This window comes from Ranitomeya imitator, chromosome 1 (genome assembly GCF_032444005.1).
Source record: "Ranitomeya imitator isolate aRanImi1 chromosome 1, aRanImi1.pri, whole genome shotgun sequence".
Taxonomy (NCBI): domain Eukaryota; kingdom Metazoa; phylum Chordata; class Amphibia; order Anura; family Dendrobatidae; genus Ranitomeya; species Ranitomeya imitator.
Genome location: NC_091282.1, coordinates 97,378,453 through 97,403,100, shown reverse-complemented (window position 1 = coordinate 97,403,100; position 24,648 = coordinate 97,378,453). Strand labels below are relative to the sequence as shown.

General features: G+C 44.3%; 1 protein-coding gene across 1 annotated transcript; it reads left to right on the top strand.

Moving 5' to 3' along the window:
- Positions 1-4,398: 4,398 nt before the first annotated feature.
- Positions 4,399-22,076, top strand: SMIM15 (small integral membrane protein 15). The gene is made up of 2 exons (XM_069749099.1): positions 4,399-4,533; positions 20,626-22,076. Exon 2 carries the CDS (start codon positions 20,644-20,646, stop codon positions 20,866-20,868), a length of 225 nt encoding a protein of 74 aa, XP_069605200.1. The 5' UTR covers positions 4,399-4,533; positions 20,626-20,643; the 3' UTR covers positions 20,869-22,076.
- Positions 22,077-24,648: the final 2,572 nt, after the last annotated feature.

Below are 24,648 nucleotides of genomic sequence, written 5' to 3'. Positions count from 1 at the left end.
GCAGTCCGTAGCGCTATGCGCTAAGCGGACTGCCCTAACACAATGTGACCGTAGCCTTACAAAAATAAGTTCCCTACACAATGCGGATGCCGCTGCTGCTCTATAATACACCACAATAGCTGTAGCTTTGGAATCTGTTGCCCCTCTCACTTATACCAAAGCTCGCAAAATCAACAGACAACCCTGGTACACCAGCCCGACCAAAGAACTGAGGCGAGCTTCCAGGGCTGCTGAGCGGAGATGGAAAAGATCCAACTACAATGAGCACTTCATCGCATTCAAACAGTCCCTCACTACTTTCAAGGCCACCCTCGCCACAGCTAAACAAACCCACTTCTCATCTCTCATATCCTCCCTGTCTCACAACCCTAAACAGTTATTTAACACCTTCAATTCTCTCCTCCATACCCCAGCACCTCCTCCCTCCCCACTCATCTCAGCTGAAAACTTTGCCTCATTTTTCAAGCAGAAGATTGATAACATCAGAGACAGTTTTGGTCGACAACCCCCAGAGCCCTTCCTCCCAACTGCCCAGTCCTCCACCTCCAAAACCAATTTCTCCATTAGGCTAGGTTCACATGTTATGTGAACCCGTTAAATGGACTACGTTACACCGCGGCATAACGCGGTGTAACATAGTCCGCTAACGCCGCCATTGCTTGTAATGGCGAACGCATCGCTAGCGCACGCCCACACTGGGCGTGCGCTAGCGATGTGCCGTCATTTGAGTGATGGACCTCGAACGCTGCTTGCAGCGTTCGCGGTCCGTTCCTCGCTAGCGCAGATCGGGCATCTGCGCTAGCAGGATCGGCAAACGCGATCCCTTTTGGGACATTGCGTTAGCGCAGTCCGTAGCGCTATGCGCTAAGCAGACTGCCCTAACGCAATGTGAACCTAGCCTTACAGAAGATCGACTCTCCACTCTACTCTCATCCCATCCCACTTCATCCCAAACCTCGCCACAGTCTTCATCCCAACCCATCTCTTCAACCTATCACTAACAACTGGTGCTTTCCCCTAAAGCTTTAAACATGTCTCAATCACACCTATCCTCAAAAAGCCCTCTCTTGACCCATCCTCTGCATCTAGCTATCGCCCTATATCACTTCTCCCCTATGCCTCAAAACTACTGGAATAACAAACCACATATCCAAGCCCTTTCCACTTCCTGCCGCCTTCAACTCAAAAATATTTCACGGATCCGTACATTCCTAAACCAAGAATCTGCAAAAACCCTAGTCCATGCCCTCATCATCTCCCGCCTTGACTACTGCAACCTCCTGCTCTGTGGCTTCCCCTCGAACACTCTCGCACCCCTCCAATCTATTCTAAACTCTGTTGCCCAACTAATCCACCTGTCCCCCCGCTATTCCCCGCCTTTCCCTCTGTCAATCCCTTCACTGGCTCTCCATTGCCCAGAGACTCCAGTAGAAAACCCTAACCATGACATACAAAGCCATCCACAACCTGTCTCCTCCATACATCTGTGACCTCGTCTCCCTGTACTTACCTGTACGCAACCTCCGATCCTCACAAGATCTCCTTCTCTACTCCCCTCTTATCTCCTCTTCCCACAATCGTATACAAGATTTCTCCTGCGCATCACCCCTACTCTGGAACTCTCTACCACAACATATCAGACTCTCGCCTACCATCGAAATCTTCAAAAAGAACCTGAAGACCCACCTCTTCCGGCAAGCCTACAACCTGCAGTAACCACCGATCGACCAAACCACTGCACGACCAGCTCTTTCCTCACCTATTGTATCCTAACCCAACCCTAGTAAATTGCTTACAACCTGTAATGACCACACGACCACCTCAACACCATTGGAGCTACCGCAACCCCCGACCTACTGTCTCCTTCCCCACCATCCTGTAGAATGTAAGCCCGCAAGGGCAGGGTCATCTCCTCTCTGTATCAGTCTGTCATTGTTAGTTTTGTTTACTGTAAGTGATAGTTGCATTTTGATGTAACCCCGTCTCATATACAGCACCATGGAATTAATGGTGCTTTATACTGTAAATAATAATAATTGTGAGCCCTCACGGGCAGGATCTTCTCTCTTACTGTACCAGTTATGACTTGCATTGTTTAAGATTATCGTACTTGTTTTTATTATGTATACCCCTCATCACATGTAAAGCGCCACAGAATAAATGGCATTATAATAATAAATAATAATAATACTCTGATTATCAATCCCACTGCGGAAGTTAACTATATATCATAACCAACTCTTGTGATTAAACCCCCAAAAAAGCAAACTCCAAATTCAACTGCAACTCAACGAGTTTCTTCTCTCCCAAGGTTCATCAGGAGCATGATAAGAAGCAAGGAGTACTTAGCTTGTTCAGATAAGGCTCGGTTGCCTGACATTAGCCAATATTCAGGGTTAATCCCCTCTCTGCTGTGATGCTACACGTGTTGGTTATGGTATGTGGTTTATTATCTGTCCTGCTAGTTGCAAATGTGGATTTACCTTTGGACCTCTTCCTGAATATAGGAACCATGCTATGGAATATGGGTTATTCTGTGATTGTGTGCATAAGTGGTATTATGATCAGTGATAACTTTATGAGAAAAACAACAGTAATACAATATCTATATGAATTTAGACTTGGGGAACCGTATAAGCCATTAAGAGAAAACTTTGTTCAGCTATAATACACGTATTAATGTGTTATATCTCAGCTATTGCCTGGACAATGAGGAGAACAAGATTGGAAGAGTGAAACATGATGGATATCCAGGGATGGGGCTCTAACGTCCCCATTAAACCGTTTCCGGACCACCCATAGACATTAAACATCTGAGCAGTCCCGATCCTATTCCACAGTGAGGTTCTAGAACATCACTGTATAGAAGCACCGCTATATGTGGGGGTCATACACAGCTGGAGTCACCACAGAGAAGACGGGACGGTTTATTACCATATCTGCCTTCTCCATGGCATGTAGCAGTGGTGACAGCACCTCCCCCTCTACACACAGTGGTCATGTGACCTATTAGGGCTGAAGGTCACATGACACAGATCTGCTACAACTCCACTGTAACTGGGGAAAGTATACAACGGAAATAGGATGAACAGGAAAATATTTCAATATTTAACCCCTATCTGACCTCGGACGGGATAGTAAGTGACACTTGCTATTCAGCGGTGGACGCCGCGATGACAGCACCCATATAGGCTGTAACTTTTCTCTCTGGATATCCAATACTATATTGGTAGCTACCTCCGGGCAGGCCATATAGCCACTTGAATCTATATATTGTCCCAGTAAACGTTACTGATGAAGGTCCAGTTGTGGGACCGAAACGTTTTCTGATTTGGGATAATAAATCTTTCGTTTCTTCACACCACAAAGTTGAGTGCCGGGTTTTGTATTATTTGCTGATTACGGTTTGGGAACCTACCCGTGCACCTCATACGGTTGTGCACACGTGTTTCTAACTATGAACTCGTAATGACCTGGAGAATCATAATGGCAGGTCAGTTCTAGCATTTAGTGAACCTAGCAAAAAAGCCAAACAAAAAACAAGTGTGGGATTGCACTTTTTTTGCAATTTCACCGCACTTGGAATTTTTTTCCCGTTTTCTAGTACACGACATGCTAAAACCAATGATGTCGTTCAAAAGTACAACTCGTCCCGCAAAAAATAAGCCCTCACATGGCCAAATTGACGGAAAAATAAAAAAAGTTATGGCTCTGGGAAGGAGGGTAGAGAAAAACGAACACGGAAAAACGAAAAATCCCAAGGTCATGAAGGGGTTAAATGCCTCAACCCCTCCCCCCCCCCAACAAAAATATATATAATAAATTATTAAATGTAATAGTTTTGGATGGAAATAAAACGTCGAAAAAACACTTATTTCCCTCTGAGATTGCAGATATTAGCATAACAAAAAATTAAAAAAATAGCTCCATGTATCAAGAAAAAAAAACCCGCAAAAGTGACGTGACTATCCGAACAATGTTCTATAGCCTTTCTAACCGCATGTATGAAAAAAACAAAACAAACTGTGCCTGGTCAGGGATCGGGAGCAAATAAACACCAACAGCACGACGCCATCCCCGCAGCTTCCGTCCTCTGCTCTAAATGCTCACACAAAGACAAGTAATAAAACAAAATAAAGTCTTGTGCTCCAAAAGCGGTTCCAGCCCCGACACTGCCCCGGGCCGCTGCTCCTCCTACCCTCAGTGTTTATGTCCGGTACAAAACGATGTCAGCGCTTTGCAGACGGTCCCCGAGCCCCAGCTGCCCCCGGACCTCATGACGTCACGCGTTCACATTGGAAGACACTTTCTATTCAATGAAACCTTCCCGGTTGTGGCTACCATTGACCTATCACCGCGCAGCTTACTTTCCGCCCATGTAGCGAGGGCATGCGATGTCCAATCACAGGGCTTGTTACATGCTGGATCCAGGAAGTGCTTGTGGCAGGAGCAGCGCTGCTGGCAGGAAGGAGTCCGCGCTCGGCGACAGTTCCCGCTTCCTCCGGTGCTGTGTGCGGCTTCATGAGCTGCCTGGTATGTTCCCGGCCGACGCTGCAGGGAATATTTGGGAGATCATTGGTTTGCTAAGGTCATTACTAGGCGATGACGGGGGTGTAGTCGGGTCACACGAGTTTTGTAAATAAAGCTGTACAGTGTTTTTCCACAAATCCCTTAAAGGGTTGTCCACCTTTTGAGGCCTTTTTCCTTAAAGGGATAGTATAACTTTCTAATATACTTAGATTAAAAATCCTCCCCCCCCCCATCTTCCTGTCTGCTTGTTTTCCCCCTGATTGCATTTTGCAGGAGACCCCCAGCATACGGACATCCATCCGGGGCTGGGCTGTTGTCGCCACCCTGAAAAGAAGCGTAATCAGTGACCTCTGCTTCTGATGCTGGGCTAGTCCCTGCCCTCCCAATACTTGCCGCGTTCTCTCCTTACAGCGCTCACTTTGGTGTAGGGAGTGCACTGTCACTACATTCAAAGGGATGTAGAGCAGGGAGCTCGTACTGAACAGATGTAGGAATTGGGAATTGACACAGCCCATGAAAAAGAGGTCACTGATGACTCTTCCTTTTAGAGTGGGGAGAGCAGCTGTGCCGGTGACTGCAGCCCCAGCTTCCCGATGATGTCTTATTTAGTATAAAATTCACTTTTGGCTTGGGACAACCCCTTTAACTGCATATGTGTGAGGATAAAATTCATTTATGCTATTGGCTTTCACTAAACATTTGCCACAGTTTGCCTTCTCCAGGCCGCGTTGTGCCGTCTGTTGACTGCAGAATGAGTTACTGGAGAATACTTCACCTGTGGAGCTGATGTCGTGTACGACCATGTGGATTCTGCGGGATGCCAGTGATAGGCTGCAGAGGTCACATGGCTGTACATTGTCATTGCTGCAGGTCGAGCGGCCGAGGGTTTGAAAGCGTTATTTATTTTTTTATTTCATCCCGTGCTGCAGCTGTGGGGCGCAGATATACAGCGTACACACCTTGGAATCTACGCTCTGGAATCCGTGGTAGAAATCTTAGGTGCAGTCTCGCTTGTCTCTTGCCAATTTGCAGTTTGACCTGCCACAGGTCAGCTCTAAATGGTGATGGTGGAGTTCAGGGCTCGATTGTTTCCACCATCTACTATATAACTGTCTAAGGGTCACTTCCGTCTGTCCTTCTGTCACGGTTATTCATTCGCTGATTGGTCTCGGCAGCTGCCTGTCATGGCTGCCGCGACCAATCAGCGACGGGCACAGTCCGATTACTCCCTCACCTACTCCCCTGCGCTCACTGCCTGGCGCCCGCTCCATAATCCCCTCCACTCACCGCTCACACAGGGTTAATGGCAGCGGTAACGGCCCGCGGTGTAACGCACTCCATTACCACTGCTATTAACCCTGTATGACCCCAACTATTTACTATTGATGCTGCCTATGCAGCATCAATAGTAAAAATGTCATGTTAAAAATAAAAAAACAAAATACCTGCCGTTACGTCACGGTCATGTGACCGCGACGTCATCACAGGTCCTGCTCACACCAGCCCTGGGACCGGAAGCTGCCGCTTGCAATGGAGCGGTCCTGGGAGCGGTCCCGGGAGCGTGACGAGGAGCGGGAAAGGCGGCGGATGGTGAGTATAGCACGACTTCAACGGGCCTTCGGAAGGTGAGTATATGTTTATTTTTATTTTTTAAGTCTCTATACTACGTGGCTCTGTGCTGGGCAATATACTACGTGGCTGGGCAATATACTACATGGACATGCATATTCTAGAATACCCGATGCGTTAGAATCGGGCCACCATCTAGTCTACTATATAATGGTCTAAGGTGTTATGATCTGGTGGCCTAGGAGCAGCATGAGACGTACTCTGGAGAAGGTGGTACCTTTACTGACCGCAAACCCTGAACTAGCAGCACAACTAGAAATAGCCGTGGGATGTACCGAACACTCCCTAGACCCCTCGACACAGCCTAAGAACTAACTACCCCTAAAGACAGAAACGGGAAAACTATCTTGCCTCAGAGAAAATCCCCAAAGGATAGATAGCCCCCCACAAATATTGACTGTGAAAGGAGAGGGAAATAACACGCAGAAATGAAATCAGGATTTAGCATAGGAGGCCATACTAGCTAAAAAGGAAGAATAGGACAGAGTACTATGCGGTCAGTATTAAAACACTAGAAAATATCCACCACAGAAAATACAAAACACCACATCTGACTAAAGACATGGAGGGTATATCTGCATCTCCAGAGACACAGCTAGGCTGCAAAAAATCCTTCACAGAGAAAGCTGGACAAAACAAAACAAGAAAATGCACAGACTATAAGGTCCACAGCAGGTGGACAGCAAAAACAAGGCCAGAACTTATCTTTGTTGAAATGAACAGCAGAACAGGAGAGACCAGGTATGGATGTGAATCCTCCAAAAACAATGGACAACTGGCACTGACTAAAGGATAAAGCAGGACTTAAATAGCCCAGCCCAAATTGCAAAAAATGGATACACCTGATAAATGCTGCGATCCAACTACCGCAGCACTACCACTCATAACCACCGGAGTGAGCCCAAAAGCAGAATTCACAACACTAAGGCCGGCTTCACTCTCAGCGTATGAAAATACGGTCCGTATATTACGGCCGTAATACGCTGAAATGTCCCGAAAATAGTGGTCCGTAGCTCCTCCGTAGGCAGGGTGTGTCAGCGTTTTTTGCGCATGGCATCCTCCGTATGTAATCCGTATGGCATCCGTACTGCGTGGTTTTCTCGCAGGCTTGCAAAACCAACATACCGCTATAGAAATGATCCATGTGTCCCAAAAAGAAAAAAATATATATATATATACTGTCTATATATATATATATATATATATATATATATATATATATATATATATATATGTATATATGTATGTCATTAGACACATATATGTATATATATTAATATTTATTCCAGCGCTAGACAGCTTGAAAGCCGGTAATTCAATTACCGGCTTTTTCTTTCTCCTTCTTAAAACCCGACATGATTTGAGACATGGTTTACATACAGTAAACCATGTCTTCTCTCCATTTTTTTTGCAGATTCCACACTACTAATGTCAGTAGTGTGTATCTGCAAAATTTGGCCGTTCTAGCTCTTAAAATAAAGGGATAAATGGCGGAAAAAATTGGCGTGGGCTCCCGCGCAATTTTCTCCGCCAGAGTAGTAAAGCCAGTGACTGAGGGCAGATATTAATAGCCTGGAGAGGGTCCACGGTTATTGGCCCCCCCCTGGCTAAAAATATCTGCCCCCAGCCACCCCAGAACAGGCACATCTGGAAGATGCGCCTATTCTGGCACTTGGCCACTCTCTTCCCATTCCCGTGTAGCGGTGGGATATGGGGTAATGAAGGGTTAATGCCACCTTGCTATTGTAAGGTGACATTAAGCCTAATTAATAATGGAGAGGCGTCAATTATGACACCTATCCATTATTAATCCAATTGTAGTGAAGGGTTAAATAAAACACAAACACATTATTTAAAATTATTTTAATGAAATAAAAACAATGGTTGTTGGAGTATTTTATTCTACGCCCAATCCAGTCACTGAAGACCCTCGTTCTGTGAAAGAAAAAACATAATAAACCAACAATATACTTACCCTCCGCAGATCTGTAACGTCCAACGATGTAAATCCTTCTGAAGGGGTTAAAACATTTTGCAGCAAGGAGCTTTGCTAATGCAGGCTGCTCCTCGCTGCAAAACCCCGGGGAATGAGTCTAAATATAGATCAATGAGCTATATTTAGGTTCATTTGCGGTGAGGCGCCCTCTGCTGGCTGTTTATAGATCATTGGAACTTGCCTAGAAAGCCTGGGAGCTTTCTAGGAAATTTCCCACGATCTATGAACATCCAGCAGAGGGCGCCTCACCGCAACACAGGGTTAATGCCGGCGGTAACGGACCGTGTTATGCCGCGGGTAACGCACTCCGTTACCGCCGCTATTAACCCTGTGTGTCCCCAACTTTTTACTATTGACGCTGCCTATGTGGCATCAATAGTAAAAAATGCAATGTTAAAATTAATAATAAACCTGCTATACTCGCCCTCCGTAGTCACTTGCGCCGGCCGCCATCTTCCGTTGCAGGTTCCGGTGGCAAAGATGGTATGGGAGAAGGACCTGCCATGACGTCACGGTCATGTGACCGCGACGTCATCATAGGGCCTGCGCGAGAAGGACCTGTCATGACGTCACGGTCATGTGACCGCGACGTCATCACAGGCCCTGCGCGCCTGCGCTAGAAAGACCTGCGGTCATACCAACCTTGGGACCGGAAGCTGCCGTAGACTACAAGGGGCCCTCGGAAAGGTGAGTATATGTTTATATTTTGACCTGTGACAAACGTGGCTGGGCAATATACTACGTGACTCTGTGCTGTATACTACGTGGCTGGGCAATATACTACGTGGACATGCATATTCTAGAATACCTGATGCGTTAGAATCGGGCGACCATCTAGTGCTTTATAATTGTGTAATTAGTTTTGAAAGCTACTTCTCAGCTCAGTTGCTCCTGAATATAACTTTAGGGCACATGTGTGGCATCTAAAATAGGTCATATGGGGACCTATTACTTTTCAGACAGCTCTGATAAAGACCCCATATTTCATTAAATAGGAGCAAGACTGCACTTTTGAGTCAGTGACCATTTTGGTGGAGTCGGTATAAAATGGACCGACTCCTAACATATATAATAAATTGGATACAGTAGTACAATGCAGGATATGCTGTAAATGTTTTCATAAGAATTTGGGAAAGTTCTGAAATGTTTTGTTCCTGATATAAGGATCTTGGCTTTTAGTTGAGATTAATCTGTGCTGCTCTTTATGTACATGCTCAGTAGTGAGGCAGGGCTGCTCTTTATGTACATGCTCAGTAGTGAGGCAGTGCTGCGCTTTATGTACATGCTCAGTAGTGAGGCAGTGCTGCGCTTTATGTACATGCTCAGTAGTGAGGCAGTGCTGCACTTTATGTACATGCTCAGTAGTGAGGCAGGGCTGCACTTTATGTACACGCTCAGTAGTGAGGCAGTGCTGCTCTTTATGTACACGCTCAGTAGTGAGGCAGTGCTGCACTTTATGTACACGCTCAGTAGTGAGGCAGTGCTGCACTTTATGTACACGCTCAGTAGTGAGGCAGTGCTTTGGGATCGGAGGTTTGCCTTACTGACTCCACAGCCCAGGCTACTACAGTGTAGCAGAAAGCAGCTGATCAGTGTGGGTGCTGGAACTGTACAGATATTGATGATCTAAGGCTAGGGTCACATGACTGGACCGATTTTCTCAGATGAAAGAAACCATACCTTGATCACATTGTGATACAATTTTCTCGGATGTGGAGAATGTAAAAAAAATCTCCCTTCAGTGTCAGTGAAAATCGGACAGCACACGGATGTCATCCCAGTGTGGTCTGAAGTTTTCATCTCCTAGATTTGAATGTCCTAGTGCCATCCGATTATCGGAGGGATGTCGTGCATTCTGTGATTTTTTTTTCTTCTTCTTTGGACCAACTCGTGCACTGCCCCATAGAATAACATGGTTACTAGTGCTATCCATCAAAACCTCAGCTAGCATTCATCCAATTATTACAGTTGTGTGTACAAGCCCTAAGGCTAGGTCATTAATGGAGCTTATGATTTTCGGAAAAACCCTTGTCCTCCTGCTGAGCTTTTTTTTTTTTGTAATCTGTGATTTATTCAGCATGAAGGCTCATTCAGATGTCTGGTTTTTACCGTGCGAGTGCCGTCCATGGTTTTTCACAGATATCGCTTGTGTTAATCTATGTGGCCATTCACACGTATGTGGTTTTGATCGCGGAGACGTGTCAGATCAGAACGCAAGTCAATGGGTTAATGAAAATATTGGGCTGCACTCGGATGTCTTCCTCGTGTAGTCCGATTTGACTGTCAGAATTGAGAAGGTGAAAAAACTTTTAGCTTACGGTATTTTTTTTTTATTTCTCAGCTCAAACTCGGACCAGAATATTTGGTCCTTTTTTCAAGGTGGAAAAATCCCAGGTCTGAATGAGCCATGGATCTGCTGTCAGGATCACTTTTAATCTTGGGTTACCTTTACTCTTTCAGTCCCATAGACAACAAATTGATCATTTCAGAGCCCCGTTCTGAGATTGGTGTGGGACCCAGCATTTGGGAATATCCCTATATCTGCATTGTTCCTACACACAATGTGGATGCAATCTTACCAAATCTCCTTCACTCCACTGTACTGTGGATTTTCTACTCGCTCCTGTGTCTGAGCCATGAGAAGACCAGTCCTGGGGGGCTTGTGTTTTGTTGCTGTAAGGGTACCGTCACACAGTGGCATTTTGATCTCTACGACGGCACGATCCGTGACGCTCCAGCATCGTAACAATATCGCTCCAGCGTCGTAGACTGCTGTCACACTTTGCAATGTACGACGCTGGAGCGATAATTTCATGACGTATGTGCGATGTAGAAGCCGTTGGTTGCTATGCGCACATCGTATACAATATCGTGCACACCTTTGTTACACCATGCGATCATGCCGCCACAGCGGGACACTAGACGACGAAAGAAAGTTTCAAACGATCTGCTACGACGTACGATTCTCAGCGGGGTCCCTGATCGCAGGAGCGTCTCAGACACAGTGAGATCGCTGGAACGTCACGAATCGTGCCGTCGTAGCGATCAAAATGCCACTGTGTGACGGTACCCTAAATCAGGGGTCCCCAACTCCAGTCCTCAAGGCCCACCAACATGTCATGTTTTCAGGATTTCTTTAGTCTTGTCCAGGTAATAATTGCATCACCTGTGCAATGCAAAGGAAATCCTGAAAACATGACCTGTTGGTGGGCCTTGAGGACTGGAGTTGGGGACCTCTGCCCTAAATTATGCGTTTGCCATGTTATCGTAGGTTAGTGGGAAGATGGGTTCTTGGCTTCAAAGCAGCCAGTGACTGAGGGCTGGAGTGGGTGCGTTGATTCTTAAAAAGGGGGTTAATAAAACTGTAAGTTGATGCATACGCTTCTTATTAAAAGAGGATCTGTTAGAAAACACAACAAATCGGGGCAGGACCAGGTAACCTGAAAAAGGCACGAGCCTCCGGCGGCCTACCTGCATTGGGCGGCTGGGACACAACGTTAGAGTCCAGTGATTGTATGTCTGGAGGTGAGCGCGGCTTCCAGACTGATTTATGTCGCTGCTTGTATATTATAACACGAAAAAACAACAACAGATGAAATGATTAAAACAAATATCTGTCGTCTCCAAGTAATGAGAACGCTATAAAAATGTTTTCTTCTCTGACAAAAATGTCCCGTTCTGGCATTCTGTGCCGATAGGAGGATAATTGGAGGATTAGTTGTGCTCGCAGAATAAGCAATGTGAGGTTGTGTTTGGCAGCCGCATCTAATCTTCATTGGCTCTATTCTTCAAAAGCAAACAAAATGTATTATTACTCCTCAGAGTCCAGCGCTTGGGTTCAGAGGGCAATGGCCGCAGTGGAGATCGCGGTAATAGAAAACCTTCCTAATTTCTGGCTACTATTCTCTGCATTCATGGCTGTGCGGATGATCATACCCTTGGCTTGTGAGAGACAAGAATGGGAGTAGTAGTGGGAGAGACGTTATCTGATCCATCTTAGATATCTGGGTACAGTGAAAAGTTTCAGACATGATCAAGAACTGATTGCAAACAGCATTTAAAGTGTTTTCTTCAAGATAACAGATAAAAAAAAAACCTGTTACGACGTTTCGTGTGCCAGGAAGGTAACAGGTCCCCCTTATGGCAGGTGGGTTTCCCCACTATATACTTTTATCAAATAGAGGTGTTCTAAAGGGATTGTGCCACACTTCTCTCTTCCAGCAGATCTGATTTTGGGCTCAACACCTGTTGGGTAAAGGGTGGCTGTGCATTACTAGCCAATTTGCACGCTGTCTTGCCCTCTCATCCGCTTTTGTGTACCCTGGCTGCTAAAAGTCACAGCGGCTTTCACTGGAAATGAATTGCAAACTTCCTACTTAGGCTACTTTCACACTTCTGTCGGTACGGGGCCGTCGCAAACCGTCGGCCCGACGGACGTTGTGCTAAATGTAGCACAACGTGGGCAGCGGATGCAGTTTTACAACGCATCCGCTGCCCATTGCGATGAGCGGGGAGGAGGGGGGGGAGTTTCGGCCTCGCATGTGTGGTCGAAAATGCCGGACACGTCGCTCAAAAAGTTACATTGAACGTTTTTTTGTGCGTCGCGTCCGCCAAAAACATGACGCATCCGTTGCACGACAGATGCGACGTGTGGCCATACGTCGCTAATGCAAGTCTATGGAGAAAAAATGCATCCTGCGGGCAACTTTGCAGGATGCGTTTTGTCTCCAAAACGACGCATTGCGACGTTGGCCAAACGACGGAAGTGTGAAAGTAGCCTTATTGTTAACGCAGAACCGTACGGTCATTACCAATCAGCAGGCCATTCACATCATGCAGCAGAAACCCACTGCGCCATCACCTACTGTGAATATCAGATCCTATGCTATCAGCTGTATATAGAGGTTATAATTCATTGTACAGGAAGGGGAGGACACGAGCTGTGATGTTACTATAAATATCAGATCCTATGCTATCTGCTGTGTATAGAGGTGTTATCAGTCATTGTACTGGAGCTGGAGGAGGTGAGCTGTGATATCACCTACTATAAATATCAGATCCTATGCTATCTGCTGTGTATAGAGGTGTTATCAGTCATTGTACTGGAGCTGGAGGAGGTGAGCTGTGATATCACCTACTGGGAATATCGGATCCTATGCTATCTGCTGTGTATAGAGGTGTTATCATGGTGTTACAGAGGGGGAGGAGGTGAGCTGTGATATCACCTACTGTGAATATCAGATCCTATGCTATCTGACATATAGAGGTTATAATTCATTGTACAGGAAGGGGAGGACATGAGCTGTGATGTTACCTACTATAAATATCAGATCATATACTATCTGCTGTATATAGAGGTGTTATCAGTCATTGTACTGGAGCTGGAGGAGGTGAGCTGTGACATCACCTACTGTGAATATCAGAGCATATGTTATCAGCTGTATATAGAGGTGTTTCCTTTCATTGCACATACATTTCCTATTGGTATACACTATGCCTAGCTTTGGGGTCATTTCTACGGTAGGACGTCACTGACTTAGACATTACTTTGGTATGTGGCTCTAATGGAAGTCATTTCCAGTAGTGAAGGAGGGCTGATTTCTTATTAATCAGTTGTTTTGCTTCAGTCACCCCGCATGGTGTGGGATCGCATTGTCGGACGAGCACAGAATGGTATTTATGTTGGAGGAAGCCTCTGTTTATTCATATAAATCTGATGTGTGCAGATATTCCTCACTTGAACATTTATTCAGAATACTGAACTGTAAAGAATCGCTCCCACCAAACTCGTCATTGCATAAACCCGTAATATAAGTGCGGTATTATACTCGCCAGTCTCCGCCGCCTCCGATTTCCATCTCTGGTTCTCTTCTGGGTCACGTGATGACTATGGCTACATGTCGGCTCTATCTGCAGCCGGAAGTGGCTCACGCAGTGTAAGTTTCTGACCCGTCAGAAGGCGGCTTTGTAATTAACCCCTTTCTGACATCGGACGTACTATCCCGTCCATGTGGGGTGGGCCCCTATGACCATGGACGGGATAGTACGTCCAGCGCGATCGGCGGCGCTCACTGGGGGAGCGCCGCCGATCGCGGCCGGGTGTCAGCTGCCTATCGCAGCTGACATCCGGCACTATGTGCCAGGAGCGGTCACGGACCGCCCCCGGCACATTACCCCCTGGCACACCGCGATCAAAGATGATCGCGATGTGCCGGCGGTGCAGGGAAGCACCGCGCAGGGAGGGGGCTCCCTGCGGGCTTCCCTGAGCCCCCCGCAGCAACGCGATGTGATCGCGTTGCTGCGAGGGTCTCACCTCCCTCCCTGCTCGAGCCCCGGATCCAAGATGGCCGCGGATCCGGGTCCTGCAGGGAGGGAGGTGGCTTCACAGAGCCTGCTCAGAGCAGGCACTGTGAAGGCTGCAGCGCTGCATGTCAGATCAGTGATCTGACAGAGTGCTGTGCACACTGTCAGATCACTGATCTGTGATGTCCCCCCCCCCCGGGACAAAGTAAAAAAGTTAAAAAAATTTTTTTTCAAATGTGTAAAAAAAAAAAAAAAAATTCCAAAATAATGAAAAAAAAAAAAAATATTATTCCCATAAATACATTTCTTTATCTAAATAAAAAAAAAAAAAACAATAAAAGTACACATATTTAGTATCGCCGCGTCCGTAACGGCCCGACCTATAAAACTGGCCCACTAGTTAACCCCTTCAGTAAACACCGTAAGAAAAAAAAAAAAAAAAACGAGGCAAAAAACAACGCTTTATTATCATACCGCCGAACAAAAAGTGGAATAACACGCGATCAAAAAGACAGATATAAATAACCATGGTACCGCTGAAAACGTCATCTTGTCCCGCAAAAAACGAGCCGCCATACAGCATCATCAGCAAAAAAATAAAAAAGTTATAGTCCTGAGAATAAAGCGATGCAAAAATAATTTTTTCTGTAAAATAGTTTTTATCGTATAAAAGTGCCAAAACATAAAAAAATGATATAAATGAGGTGTCGCTGTAATCGTACTGACCCGAAGAATAAAACTGCTTTATCAATTTTACCAAACGCGGAACAGTATAAACGCCTCCCCCAATAGAAATTCATGAATAGCTGGTTTTTGGTCATTCTGCCTCACAAAAATCGGAATAAAAAGCGATCAAAAAATGTCACGTGCCCGAAAATGTTACCAATAAAAACGTCAACTCGTCCCGCAAAAAACAAGACCTCACATGACTCTGTGGACCAAAATATAGAAAAATTATAGCTCTCAAAATGTGGTAACGCAAAAAATATTTTTTGCAATAAAAAGCGTCTTTCAGTGTGTGACGGCTGCCAATCATAAAAATCCGCTAAAAAACCCGCTATAAAAGTAAATCAAACCCCCCTTCATCACCCCCTTAGTTAGGGAAAAATTAAAAAAATGTATTTATTTCCATTTTCCCATTAGGGCTAGGGTTAGAGTTAGGGCTAGGGTTAGGGCTAGGGTTAGGGCTAGGGTTAGGGCTAGGGTTAGGGCTACAGTTTGGGTTGGGGCTAAAGTTACAGTTAGGGTTTAGATTACATTTACGGTTGGGAATAGGGTTGGGATTAGGGTTAGGGGTGTGTCAGGGTTAGAGGTGTGGTTAGGGTTACTGTTGGGATTAGGGTTAGGGGTGTGTTTGGATTAGGGTTTCAGTTATAATTGGGGGGTTTCCACTGTTTAGGCACATCAGGGGCTCTCCAAACGCGACATGGCGTCCGATCTCAATTCCAGCCAATTCTGCGTTAAAAAAGTAAAACAGTGCTCCTTCCCTTCCGAGCTCTCCCGTGTGCCCAAACAGGGGTTTACCCCAACATATGGGGTATCAGCGTACTCAGGACAAATAGGACAACAACTTTTGGGGTCCAATTTCTCCTGTTACCCTTGGGAAAATACAAAACTCGGGGCTAAAACATATTTTTTGTGGGGAAAAAAAAAGATTTTTTATTTTCACGGCTCTGCGTTATAAACTGTAGTGAAACACTTGGGGGTTCAAAGTTCTCACAACACATCTAGATTAGTTCCCTGGGGGGTCTAGTTTCCAATATGGGGTCACTTGTGGGGGGTTTCTACTGTTTAGGTACATTAGGGGTTCTGCAAACGCAATGTGACGTCTGCAGACCATTCCATCTAAGTCTGCATTCCAAATGGCGCTCCTTCCCTTCCGATCTCTGCCATGCGCTCAAACGGTGGTTTCCCCCAACATACGGGGTATCAGCGTACTCAGGACAAATTGGACAACAACTTTTGGGGTCGAATTTCTCCTCTTACCCTCGGGAAAATACAAAACTGGGGGCTAAAAAATAATTTTTGTGGGAAAAAAATTTTGTTTTATTTTTACGGCTCTGCATTATAAACTTCTGTGAAGCACTTGGTGGGTCAAAGTGCTCACCACACCTCTAGATAAGTTCCTTAGGGGGTCTACTTTCCAAAATGGTGTCATTTGTGGTGGGTTTCAATGTTTAGGCACATCAGTGGCTCTTCAAACGCAACATGGCGTTCTATCTCAATTCCTGTCAATTTTGCTTTGAAAAGTCAAACGGCGCTCCTTCCCTTCCGAGCTCTCCCATCCGCCCAAACAGTGGTTTACCCCCACATATGGGGTATCAGCGTACTCAGGACAAATTGTACAACAACGTTTGGGGTCCAATTTCTTCTCTTACCCTTGGGAAAATAAAAAATTGGGGGCGAAAAGATCATTTTTGTGAAAAAATATGATTTTTTATTTTTACGGTTCTACATTATAAATTTCTGTGAAGCACTTGGTGGGTCAAAGTGCTCACCACACCTCTAGATAAGTTCCTTAGGGGGTCTACTTTCCAAAATGGTGTCACTTGTGGGGGGTTTCAATGTTTAAGCACATCAGTGGCTCTTCAAATGCAACATGGCGTCCCATCTCAATTCCTGTCAATTTTGCATTGAAAAGTCAAACGGCGCTCCTTCCCTTCCGAGCTCTGCCATGCGCCCAAACAGTGGTTTACCCCCACATGTGGGGTATTGGCATACTCAGGACAAATTGTACAACAATGTTTGGGGTCCATTTTCTCCTGTTACCCTTGGTAAAATAAAACAAATTGGAGCTGAATTAAATTTTTTGTGAAAAAAAGTTAAATGTTCATTTTTATTTAAACATTCAAAAAATTCCTGTGAAGCACCAGAAGGGTTAATAAACTTCTTGAATATGGTTTTGAGCACCTTGAGGGGTGTAGTTTTTAGAATGGTGTCACACTTGGGTATTTTCTATCATATAGACCCCTCAAAATGACTTCAAATGAGATGTGGTCCCTAAAATAAAATGGTGTTGTAGAAATGAGAAATTGCTGGTCAACTTTTAACCCTTATAACTCCCTAACAAAAAAAAATTTTGGTTCCAAAATTGTGCTGATGTAAAGTAGACATGTGGGAAATGTTACTTATTAAGTATTTTGTGTGACATATCTCTGTGATTTAATTGCATAAAAATTCAAAGTTGGAAAATTGCGAAATTTTCATAATTTTCACCAAATTTCCGTTTTTTTCACAAATAAACGCAGGTACTATCAAAGAATTTTTACCACTGTCATGAAGTACAATATGTCACGAGAAAACAATGTCAGAATCACCAGGATCCATTGAAGCGTTCCAGAGTTATAACCTCATAAAGGGACAGTGGTCAGAATTGTAAAAATTGGCCCGGTCATTAACGTGCAAACCACCCTTGGGGGTAAAGGGGTTAAACACCGGTGTGAGCCGGCGGGTCAGAATAGAAGTCACATGACCCAGGACCGGAGCGACACTGGAGAAGGGAGGAAATGGCGATCGGCAAGTACGGTATATTACATTAGTACGTTTGCACAGGTTCAGCCAATAAAAGGTTGGTAGGAGTGATTCTTCAGGGCCCACTCACACATCCAGTATTTTACATCAGTGTTTGTAAATCAGGAGTGGAGCCTTACAGAGTATAACTATCATTGAAAGATTGATGCCTGTTCTGTGTTTTGTACAAACTCCTGGTTTTAGTATTGAAATATTGATGTGTGATTAAAGCCTGAAAGGGGTGGCCCGAAGGCAAAGTAATTTTCATTCTAAATCCCCACATATTTAGTGCCATAATCTAAAGTATTAAGTAATGCAGAAAACCTATAAAGATATAGGAGTACTGGCCAAGGATAATTTAATTTTTTTTCTTCACAAAATCTACAGCATTACAGATTGCTGTAGACAAGCCCCTAATGGCGGTGGCCGCAGCTTCTTATAGCCGAAAAAGGAGGTGACAGATTCCCTTTATAGATACAAATTACATTGCCTGTTGACCACCCCTTTAATCTCAGTTTCTTCTGCTAGTCACAACCATATTGCATGTAAATATTGGCTGCTGACTAGCTGCTACTGCCTTAGGCCTCATTCACACTTCAGTATTTTACATCAGTGTTTGCCAAAACCAGAAATGGAACTTAGAGGAAAACTATAATTGACAGATTGACGTCAGTTTGTGTACAAAAATCCTGATGGGTGAATGAGGTACAATGGTACTGTGGGTTATATCACCGTGTGGACCAAGTCTTCCTATTCAATAGTCTGGGCCCATTAAAGGGAAAGTGTCATCAGAGACTGACCTATCACCCCCCAAAATGCACATGTAGCCAGCTGTATAGTGCGCAGTGGACTTGTTCTCCTCCCTGCGGCCAACACTTGCTAAACTGAACTGCAAAATGAGGGGAAGTAATGCTGCAATGAAACCTGGGCCGAAGAAGGGGTTCACAGAAGAATTAAAAGTAATTTTCTCAGGCGCTTTACCACTAAAATGTACAGTGTTAGTGTGCTTTTCATAGGGACTAAGTCCGCTGTACAGCTTGTTTAATTAGCATTTTTGGGGTGACAGATTCCCTTTTAAGATTTTTTTTTTTTATGTTAAATGTATTTAAAAAGAATATTGGTGTTTTTTTTATTTCTCCTTGCATTACTATCTATATTAAACATATCAGAAAGCTTCCAATTTTCCTACTGGCCAACAGGCCTTATACTAGACTAACACTTTTTGTTCTGTGCAGGAGATTTTTCAGCAGTCTCATTATCTTTACAGACAGGATTGCAATGACAGATAACACCTTTTATATACAGGGTGGGTCATTTATATGGATACACCTAAATGAAATGGGAATGGTTGGTGATATCAAATTCCTGTTTGTGGCACATTAGTATATGGGTGGGAGGGGGAAAACTTTTCAAGATGGGTGGTGACCATGGTGGCCATTTTGAAGTTGGCCATTTTGGATTCAACTATATTTTTTCCAATGGGAAGAAGGTCATGTGACACATGACACTTACTGAGAATTTCACAAAAAAAACAATGGTGAGCTTGGTTTTAACGTAACTTTATTCTTTCATGAGTTATTTATAAGATTATGACCACTTATAAAATGTGTTCAAAGTGCTGCCCATTGTGTTCTATTGTTAATGCAACCACCTTCTCCCACTCTTGACACACTGATGGCAACACCACAGAAGAAATGCTAGCACAGGCTTCCAGTATCCGTTGTTTCAGATGCTGCACATCTCGTATCTTCACAGCATAGACAATTGCCTTCAGATGAAGCCAAAGTTCTGCAATGCCTGAACATGAGGAAATAGACATAGCGAATCAGAATAACTACATTTGTAATTGGAGGTATTTGCCAATATACATATTGGGATAGGATCTTGGCAATGGGAATTCTCCTTTAACGGGAACGTGTCACCTGCTTCGTTGAGCATGGTAAACTGACCACACCATAAAATGGTAGCTGCAGAGAGGAATAAACTTTTATTTTTTACTTTGTTCTCCGTTGCCGAGATATTGTCTTGTAAACGTTGAGATTCTGATTTCCCCTTTAGCCAAGGGGACATTAGAAGAGATGTCTCTGGGGGCATGTACTTTATTCCCTGTCGCCATCTACTGTGATTACGAATGGGCAAGGGCAGTAGAGCAGAGCAGACAGTGCTGTGGGATGAGAGCTGCAGATGCGTTTGTAAAGACTTACAAACTCCTAAAACATAAAACACAAACACTGCTTCTCACCTTCCTTACTCTTACCCGCCACGTCGTCTTCTGAACCTGACAACTGACTTCAGCGGCCAAGCGACGGGGGCTTATGACATCACTGCCATACTCCTACTCGTGGGTATGCCAATGTCAGCTGCTGGCCCGATTGGCCAGCAGTGTGTATTGCGGCGCACAGACACTGCAAGTTCGTGTGCTGCAATACATTTCAGCTGGACGTGTGTCCGAGGATGCACATCTAGTAGAAGTAGGGGCTGGCATAGCTGGGCTACTCACCTGCCGTACCCGGTCCACTGACGCGGAATGATGAAGGCACGCATGTCCACATGGAGGCCACTACCCCCTCTATCGCGCGTACCATAGGTTCGCCACCACTAACCTAGATGATTGATTACTTTCTGTGATTTGTTTTCTTTTTTTTCTTGTCCCCTAGTGACGCTTCTTTGAAGACATGATTGACATAAAGGCCTGGGCTGAGTACATCGTAGAATGGGCAGCCAAAGACCCATATGGCTTTCTAACGACTGTGATCCTGGCCCTCACCCCGCTGTTCCTAGCGAGTGCAGTACTCTCATGGAAACTGGCAAAAATGATTGAGGCCAAAGAACGAGAACAGAAAAAGAAGCAGAAACGTCAGGAAAACATTGCAAAAGCCAAGAGGACAAAGAAGGACTGAGAGCTCCGCAACGGCCAGATAATGGCGTCAGGAACTGTTCAGCAGCCAGACTTTCTATTCACTGTCCTACAACAACGCCACAAGATCTAACACTTCTGAACCCTGGGAGCACCGTGCTAATCAGCAGCTCCATGCCCTGCATACCCATGCTTTCACCTGACTTTTTAAAATGTGAGACTTTCATCTGTAATTGTCCTGACATTTTATGTCTAGACATGTAAGGTTTCTGTATTTTGCATATATAAAAGGGAGCCTATTCTGTATTTTTTTTTTTTTTTAATGTCGGGTGGTTTTGACACCTAATTTTTCTAAGGTTTGGTACAATTGGCCATATTGGGAATGGAGGGGTGATGTCATGTCTTCGATGTACATATGCCCTTCACATATGATATAATGGGGATATTCTTCCCTAGGAGCAATGTTGGAAAGGGAGAATACAGAGGGGCAACACATTAATTGCTTACGATAAGGGGCCATGCACATAACTTGGTGCAAAATGTTTTAACTGGTTTTGGACCATTTTTGTAGCAAATCATGTGCAACTTCATGGGTGAATTCAAATTGGACCAATTTGTTGCAGACATTTCTCTGGTTATTGAGTTCATTTGAATGAGGCTTGTAGAACTCCATGTCCTTGGCACTGTTCAGATGTAAGGACCACATTTTCTATAAGAGAAATTTCTGCATCCCTATTACTACTTTACTCTGCTGTAAGGGAGTAGAAAATGACACACAAACAATGTCTGATAGATGCAGGACCCACATCTATGTAGAGAATGTGGTCGCGTCTCACAACGGTATGAATAGATTAGTGGCAACTAGTGATGAGTGAATGTGCTCGGATAAGGTGTTATCTGACCAGGCTCGGGTGCTAACAGAGTGTCTTCGGCGTGCTCGAATAATGTTGGAGTCCTCACGCCTGCATGTGTTGTGGTTGTTTGACACCCGCACCAGATTGCCTAACAAAGAGGCAGTCCATGCTTGTGTTGTGACTGTCAAACAGCCATGTGGACATATTTTTCGAGTATGCCAAAGACACTCTGCACACGAGCATGCACAGATAACACCTTATCCGAGCACATTCGCTCATCACTAATGGTGGCAGATGCGTGACTCTTTCCTTTCACTTCTATGGGAGTTCTCAAAATAGCCGAGCAAGTGCATAAATGTTCAGTCGCATCAAGTTTTAATAAACTGACCCAAACAAACGCTGGTTCTGCATTGTGTCGTACATTTAATACCTTTCTTTCATATTGACTGGACCCTCTGGAAGAAATCATGTATATAACTAAAAGGTTTACATGGGGTTTAGAAAAGATAGTCACGTTGTTCGTTTTTTGTTTTTAATTGAAATCATCCTGCTCCTGTTCACAGGATTGGTCTGGTGACGCGGATCAGTCCCATTCACAGGCTGAAGAATACATTTCAAAAACCTGACCTGCACATCCAAACATAGACTGAGTGTGAACAGGTGCTGAACCCAGAGTCGCCAACTTGTATATAGTTAAGTAAATAGGGCAGCACACTGCAGCGCCAAAACATGCAAACTTGAAAACACGAAATTTGAACTGCATTACTGCACTAGAAATATGAAAAATGAGAGCTTTTAGCGCATAAAAATGGCCAATTTTATGCGCTAAAAGCTCTCATTTTTCATATTTCTAGTGCAGTAATGCAGTTCAAATTTTGTGTTTTCAAGTTTGCATGTTTTGGCGCCGCAGTGTGCTGCCCTATTTACTTAACCATTCACAGGCTGAGACACAGGAGCAGACATATGGCTGCCGGTATTCATCTTTCCTATCCACACATGTTATAAAACATAAAGAAGCTTTTTACCTTTCACTGCCAGGACAATTATTCTCTTTGAAAAACACAATCTGCTACTTGTGGGCATCTTATAACAAAATGTTAAGATTTTATTCAAAATCTGTGATAAATGTAAGCTTTGTAGGTAAAAGTCTGCCTGAAGTCCCCCATACAAACTAGATAGCTGAGCAGACCCTGACACCTCTGTATGCAAAGGTACGCTCGGCCAAACATTTGTCTTCTCTGATAGTGCCGCTGCCAGGCTCTTTTGGCAGTGGCTATTCTCACAAACAAAAGGATTAATATGTATTTATCCCATAGTATTAGGATTAGTATGTAAATCCATCATGCTGGATCCTTCTTTCCTGACATACAGGTGCTTCTCACTAAATTAGAATATCATCAAAAAGATAATTAATTTTAGTTCAGTACAAAAAGTTAAACTCATATAGAGAGTCATTACAAACAGTGTGATCTATTTCAAGAGTTTATTAACTTTCCATTAATATGCTTGGATACAGCACTCTGTGAACAGCCATCTTGTTTAGCAATGACCTTTGTGGCTTACCCTCCTTGTGGAGTGTGTCAATGACTGCCTTCTGCATATGTCATGTCAGCAGTCTTTACCATGATTGTGGAGCCTAGTGAAACAGACTAAGGGACCGTTTTAAAAGGTTCAGATAGATAAAATGTGTGCTGGAACACTCGCTTGTCATAATGGGCCTTGGCCTTTATCTGGCTGTGCGGTGGTGGCCATCTTTAGTCTACTGCTGAAGCCTCAGCAAGTAGGTAGGTCTGAGTATTCTACTGGTTTCTAGCAGCCATGTGTGCTGCCTGCAGTAGATAGAATGTGTGCTAGAACACTCACATGTCATAATGGGCCTTGGCCTTTATTTAGCTGTGCGGTGGTGGCCATCTTTAGTCTACTGCTGAAGCCGCAGCAGTAGGTAGGTAGGTCTGAGTAATGCAATGGTTTGTAGCAGCCAAGTGCACTGCTTGCAAAAGATAAAAGGTGTGCTTGGCCTTTATCTGGCTGTGATGTGGTGGCCTTCTTTAGTCTACTGCTGAAGCCACAGGAGCAGGTAGGTAGGGCTGGGTATTCAAATGGTTTGTAGCAGCCAAGTGTCCTGCTTGCAGTAGATGGGTGTGCTGGAACACTCACATGTCATAATGGGCCTTGGCCTTTATCTGGCTGTGCTGTGGTGGCCATCTTTAGTCTACTGCTGAAGAAGACCCAAGAAGAAGACCTAGACCCAAGAAGAAGACCCAGACACAACTGTGTGTACAAAGAAGTATTTTATTAAGCTTTTTAACAATTGTAAAAGCCAAAAAATGTACACAAAAGCGGGACTAACTCCTAGCTGCGGTCTAAGGACCAAACATTGGGCATAGGCAGGGCCTTGGGGACAGATCCCAAGTGCGCTCAACCATGTGAAATAGCTTACGCTCAGGAACATTGAGGAAAAGCGCTATCGGATAGCTCTACCCGTTCATTTCCTTTAGGAATAGGGCTATGGGATAGCTCTACACGTTCACTTTCTTCATGGATAGCTCTACCTGAACAATATTAACTATAGAGCTTTTTCATACACAAGGTAGGAGTGGCAGGAGAGGTATTGATGTTTGCTATTAGAAGAAGACCCAGCCACAAGAAGAACAACCAGCCACAAGCCTTTGTTAATTATTCTAATTTTATGAGATAATGAATTTTGGGTTTTCATTGGCTGTAAGCCATAATCATCAACATTAACAGAAATAAACATTTGAAATAGGTCCTTAAAGTAATACCAGAATCTTAGGGGAATGAGGAGAGAGAAAAAAAAGGGTAAATGTTTGTATTGGTGAATATAGTGAGACTAAATAGATTTTTAATATATACTCACTCAGATATTAAATGGAAATGTGCAATGAAGAGACGTGATCCCTGTGTATCTGCAATTGATGCGGGTATTGTGATGACCACGGTTGCTTAAT

What these genes read in the sequence shown, in the direction of transcription:
- SMIM15 (XM_069749099.1), top strand. Translation starts at nt 20,644, where the DNA reads ATGATTGACATAAAGGCCTGGGCTGAGTACATCGTAGAATGGGCAGCC.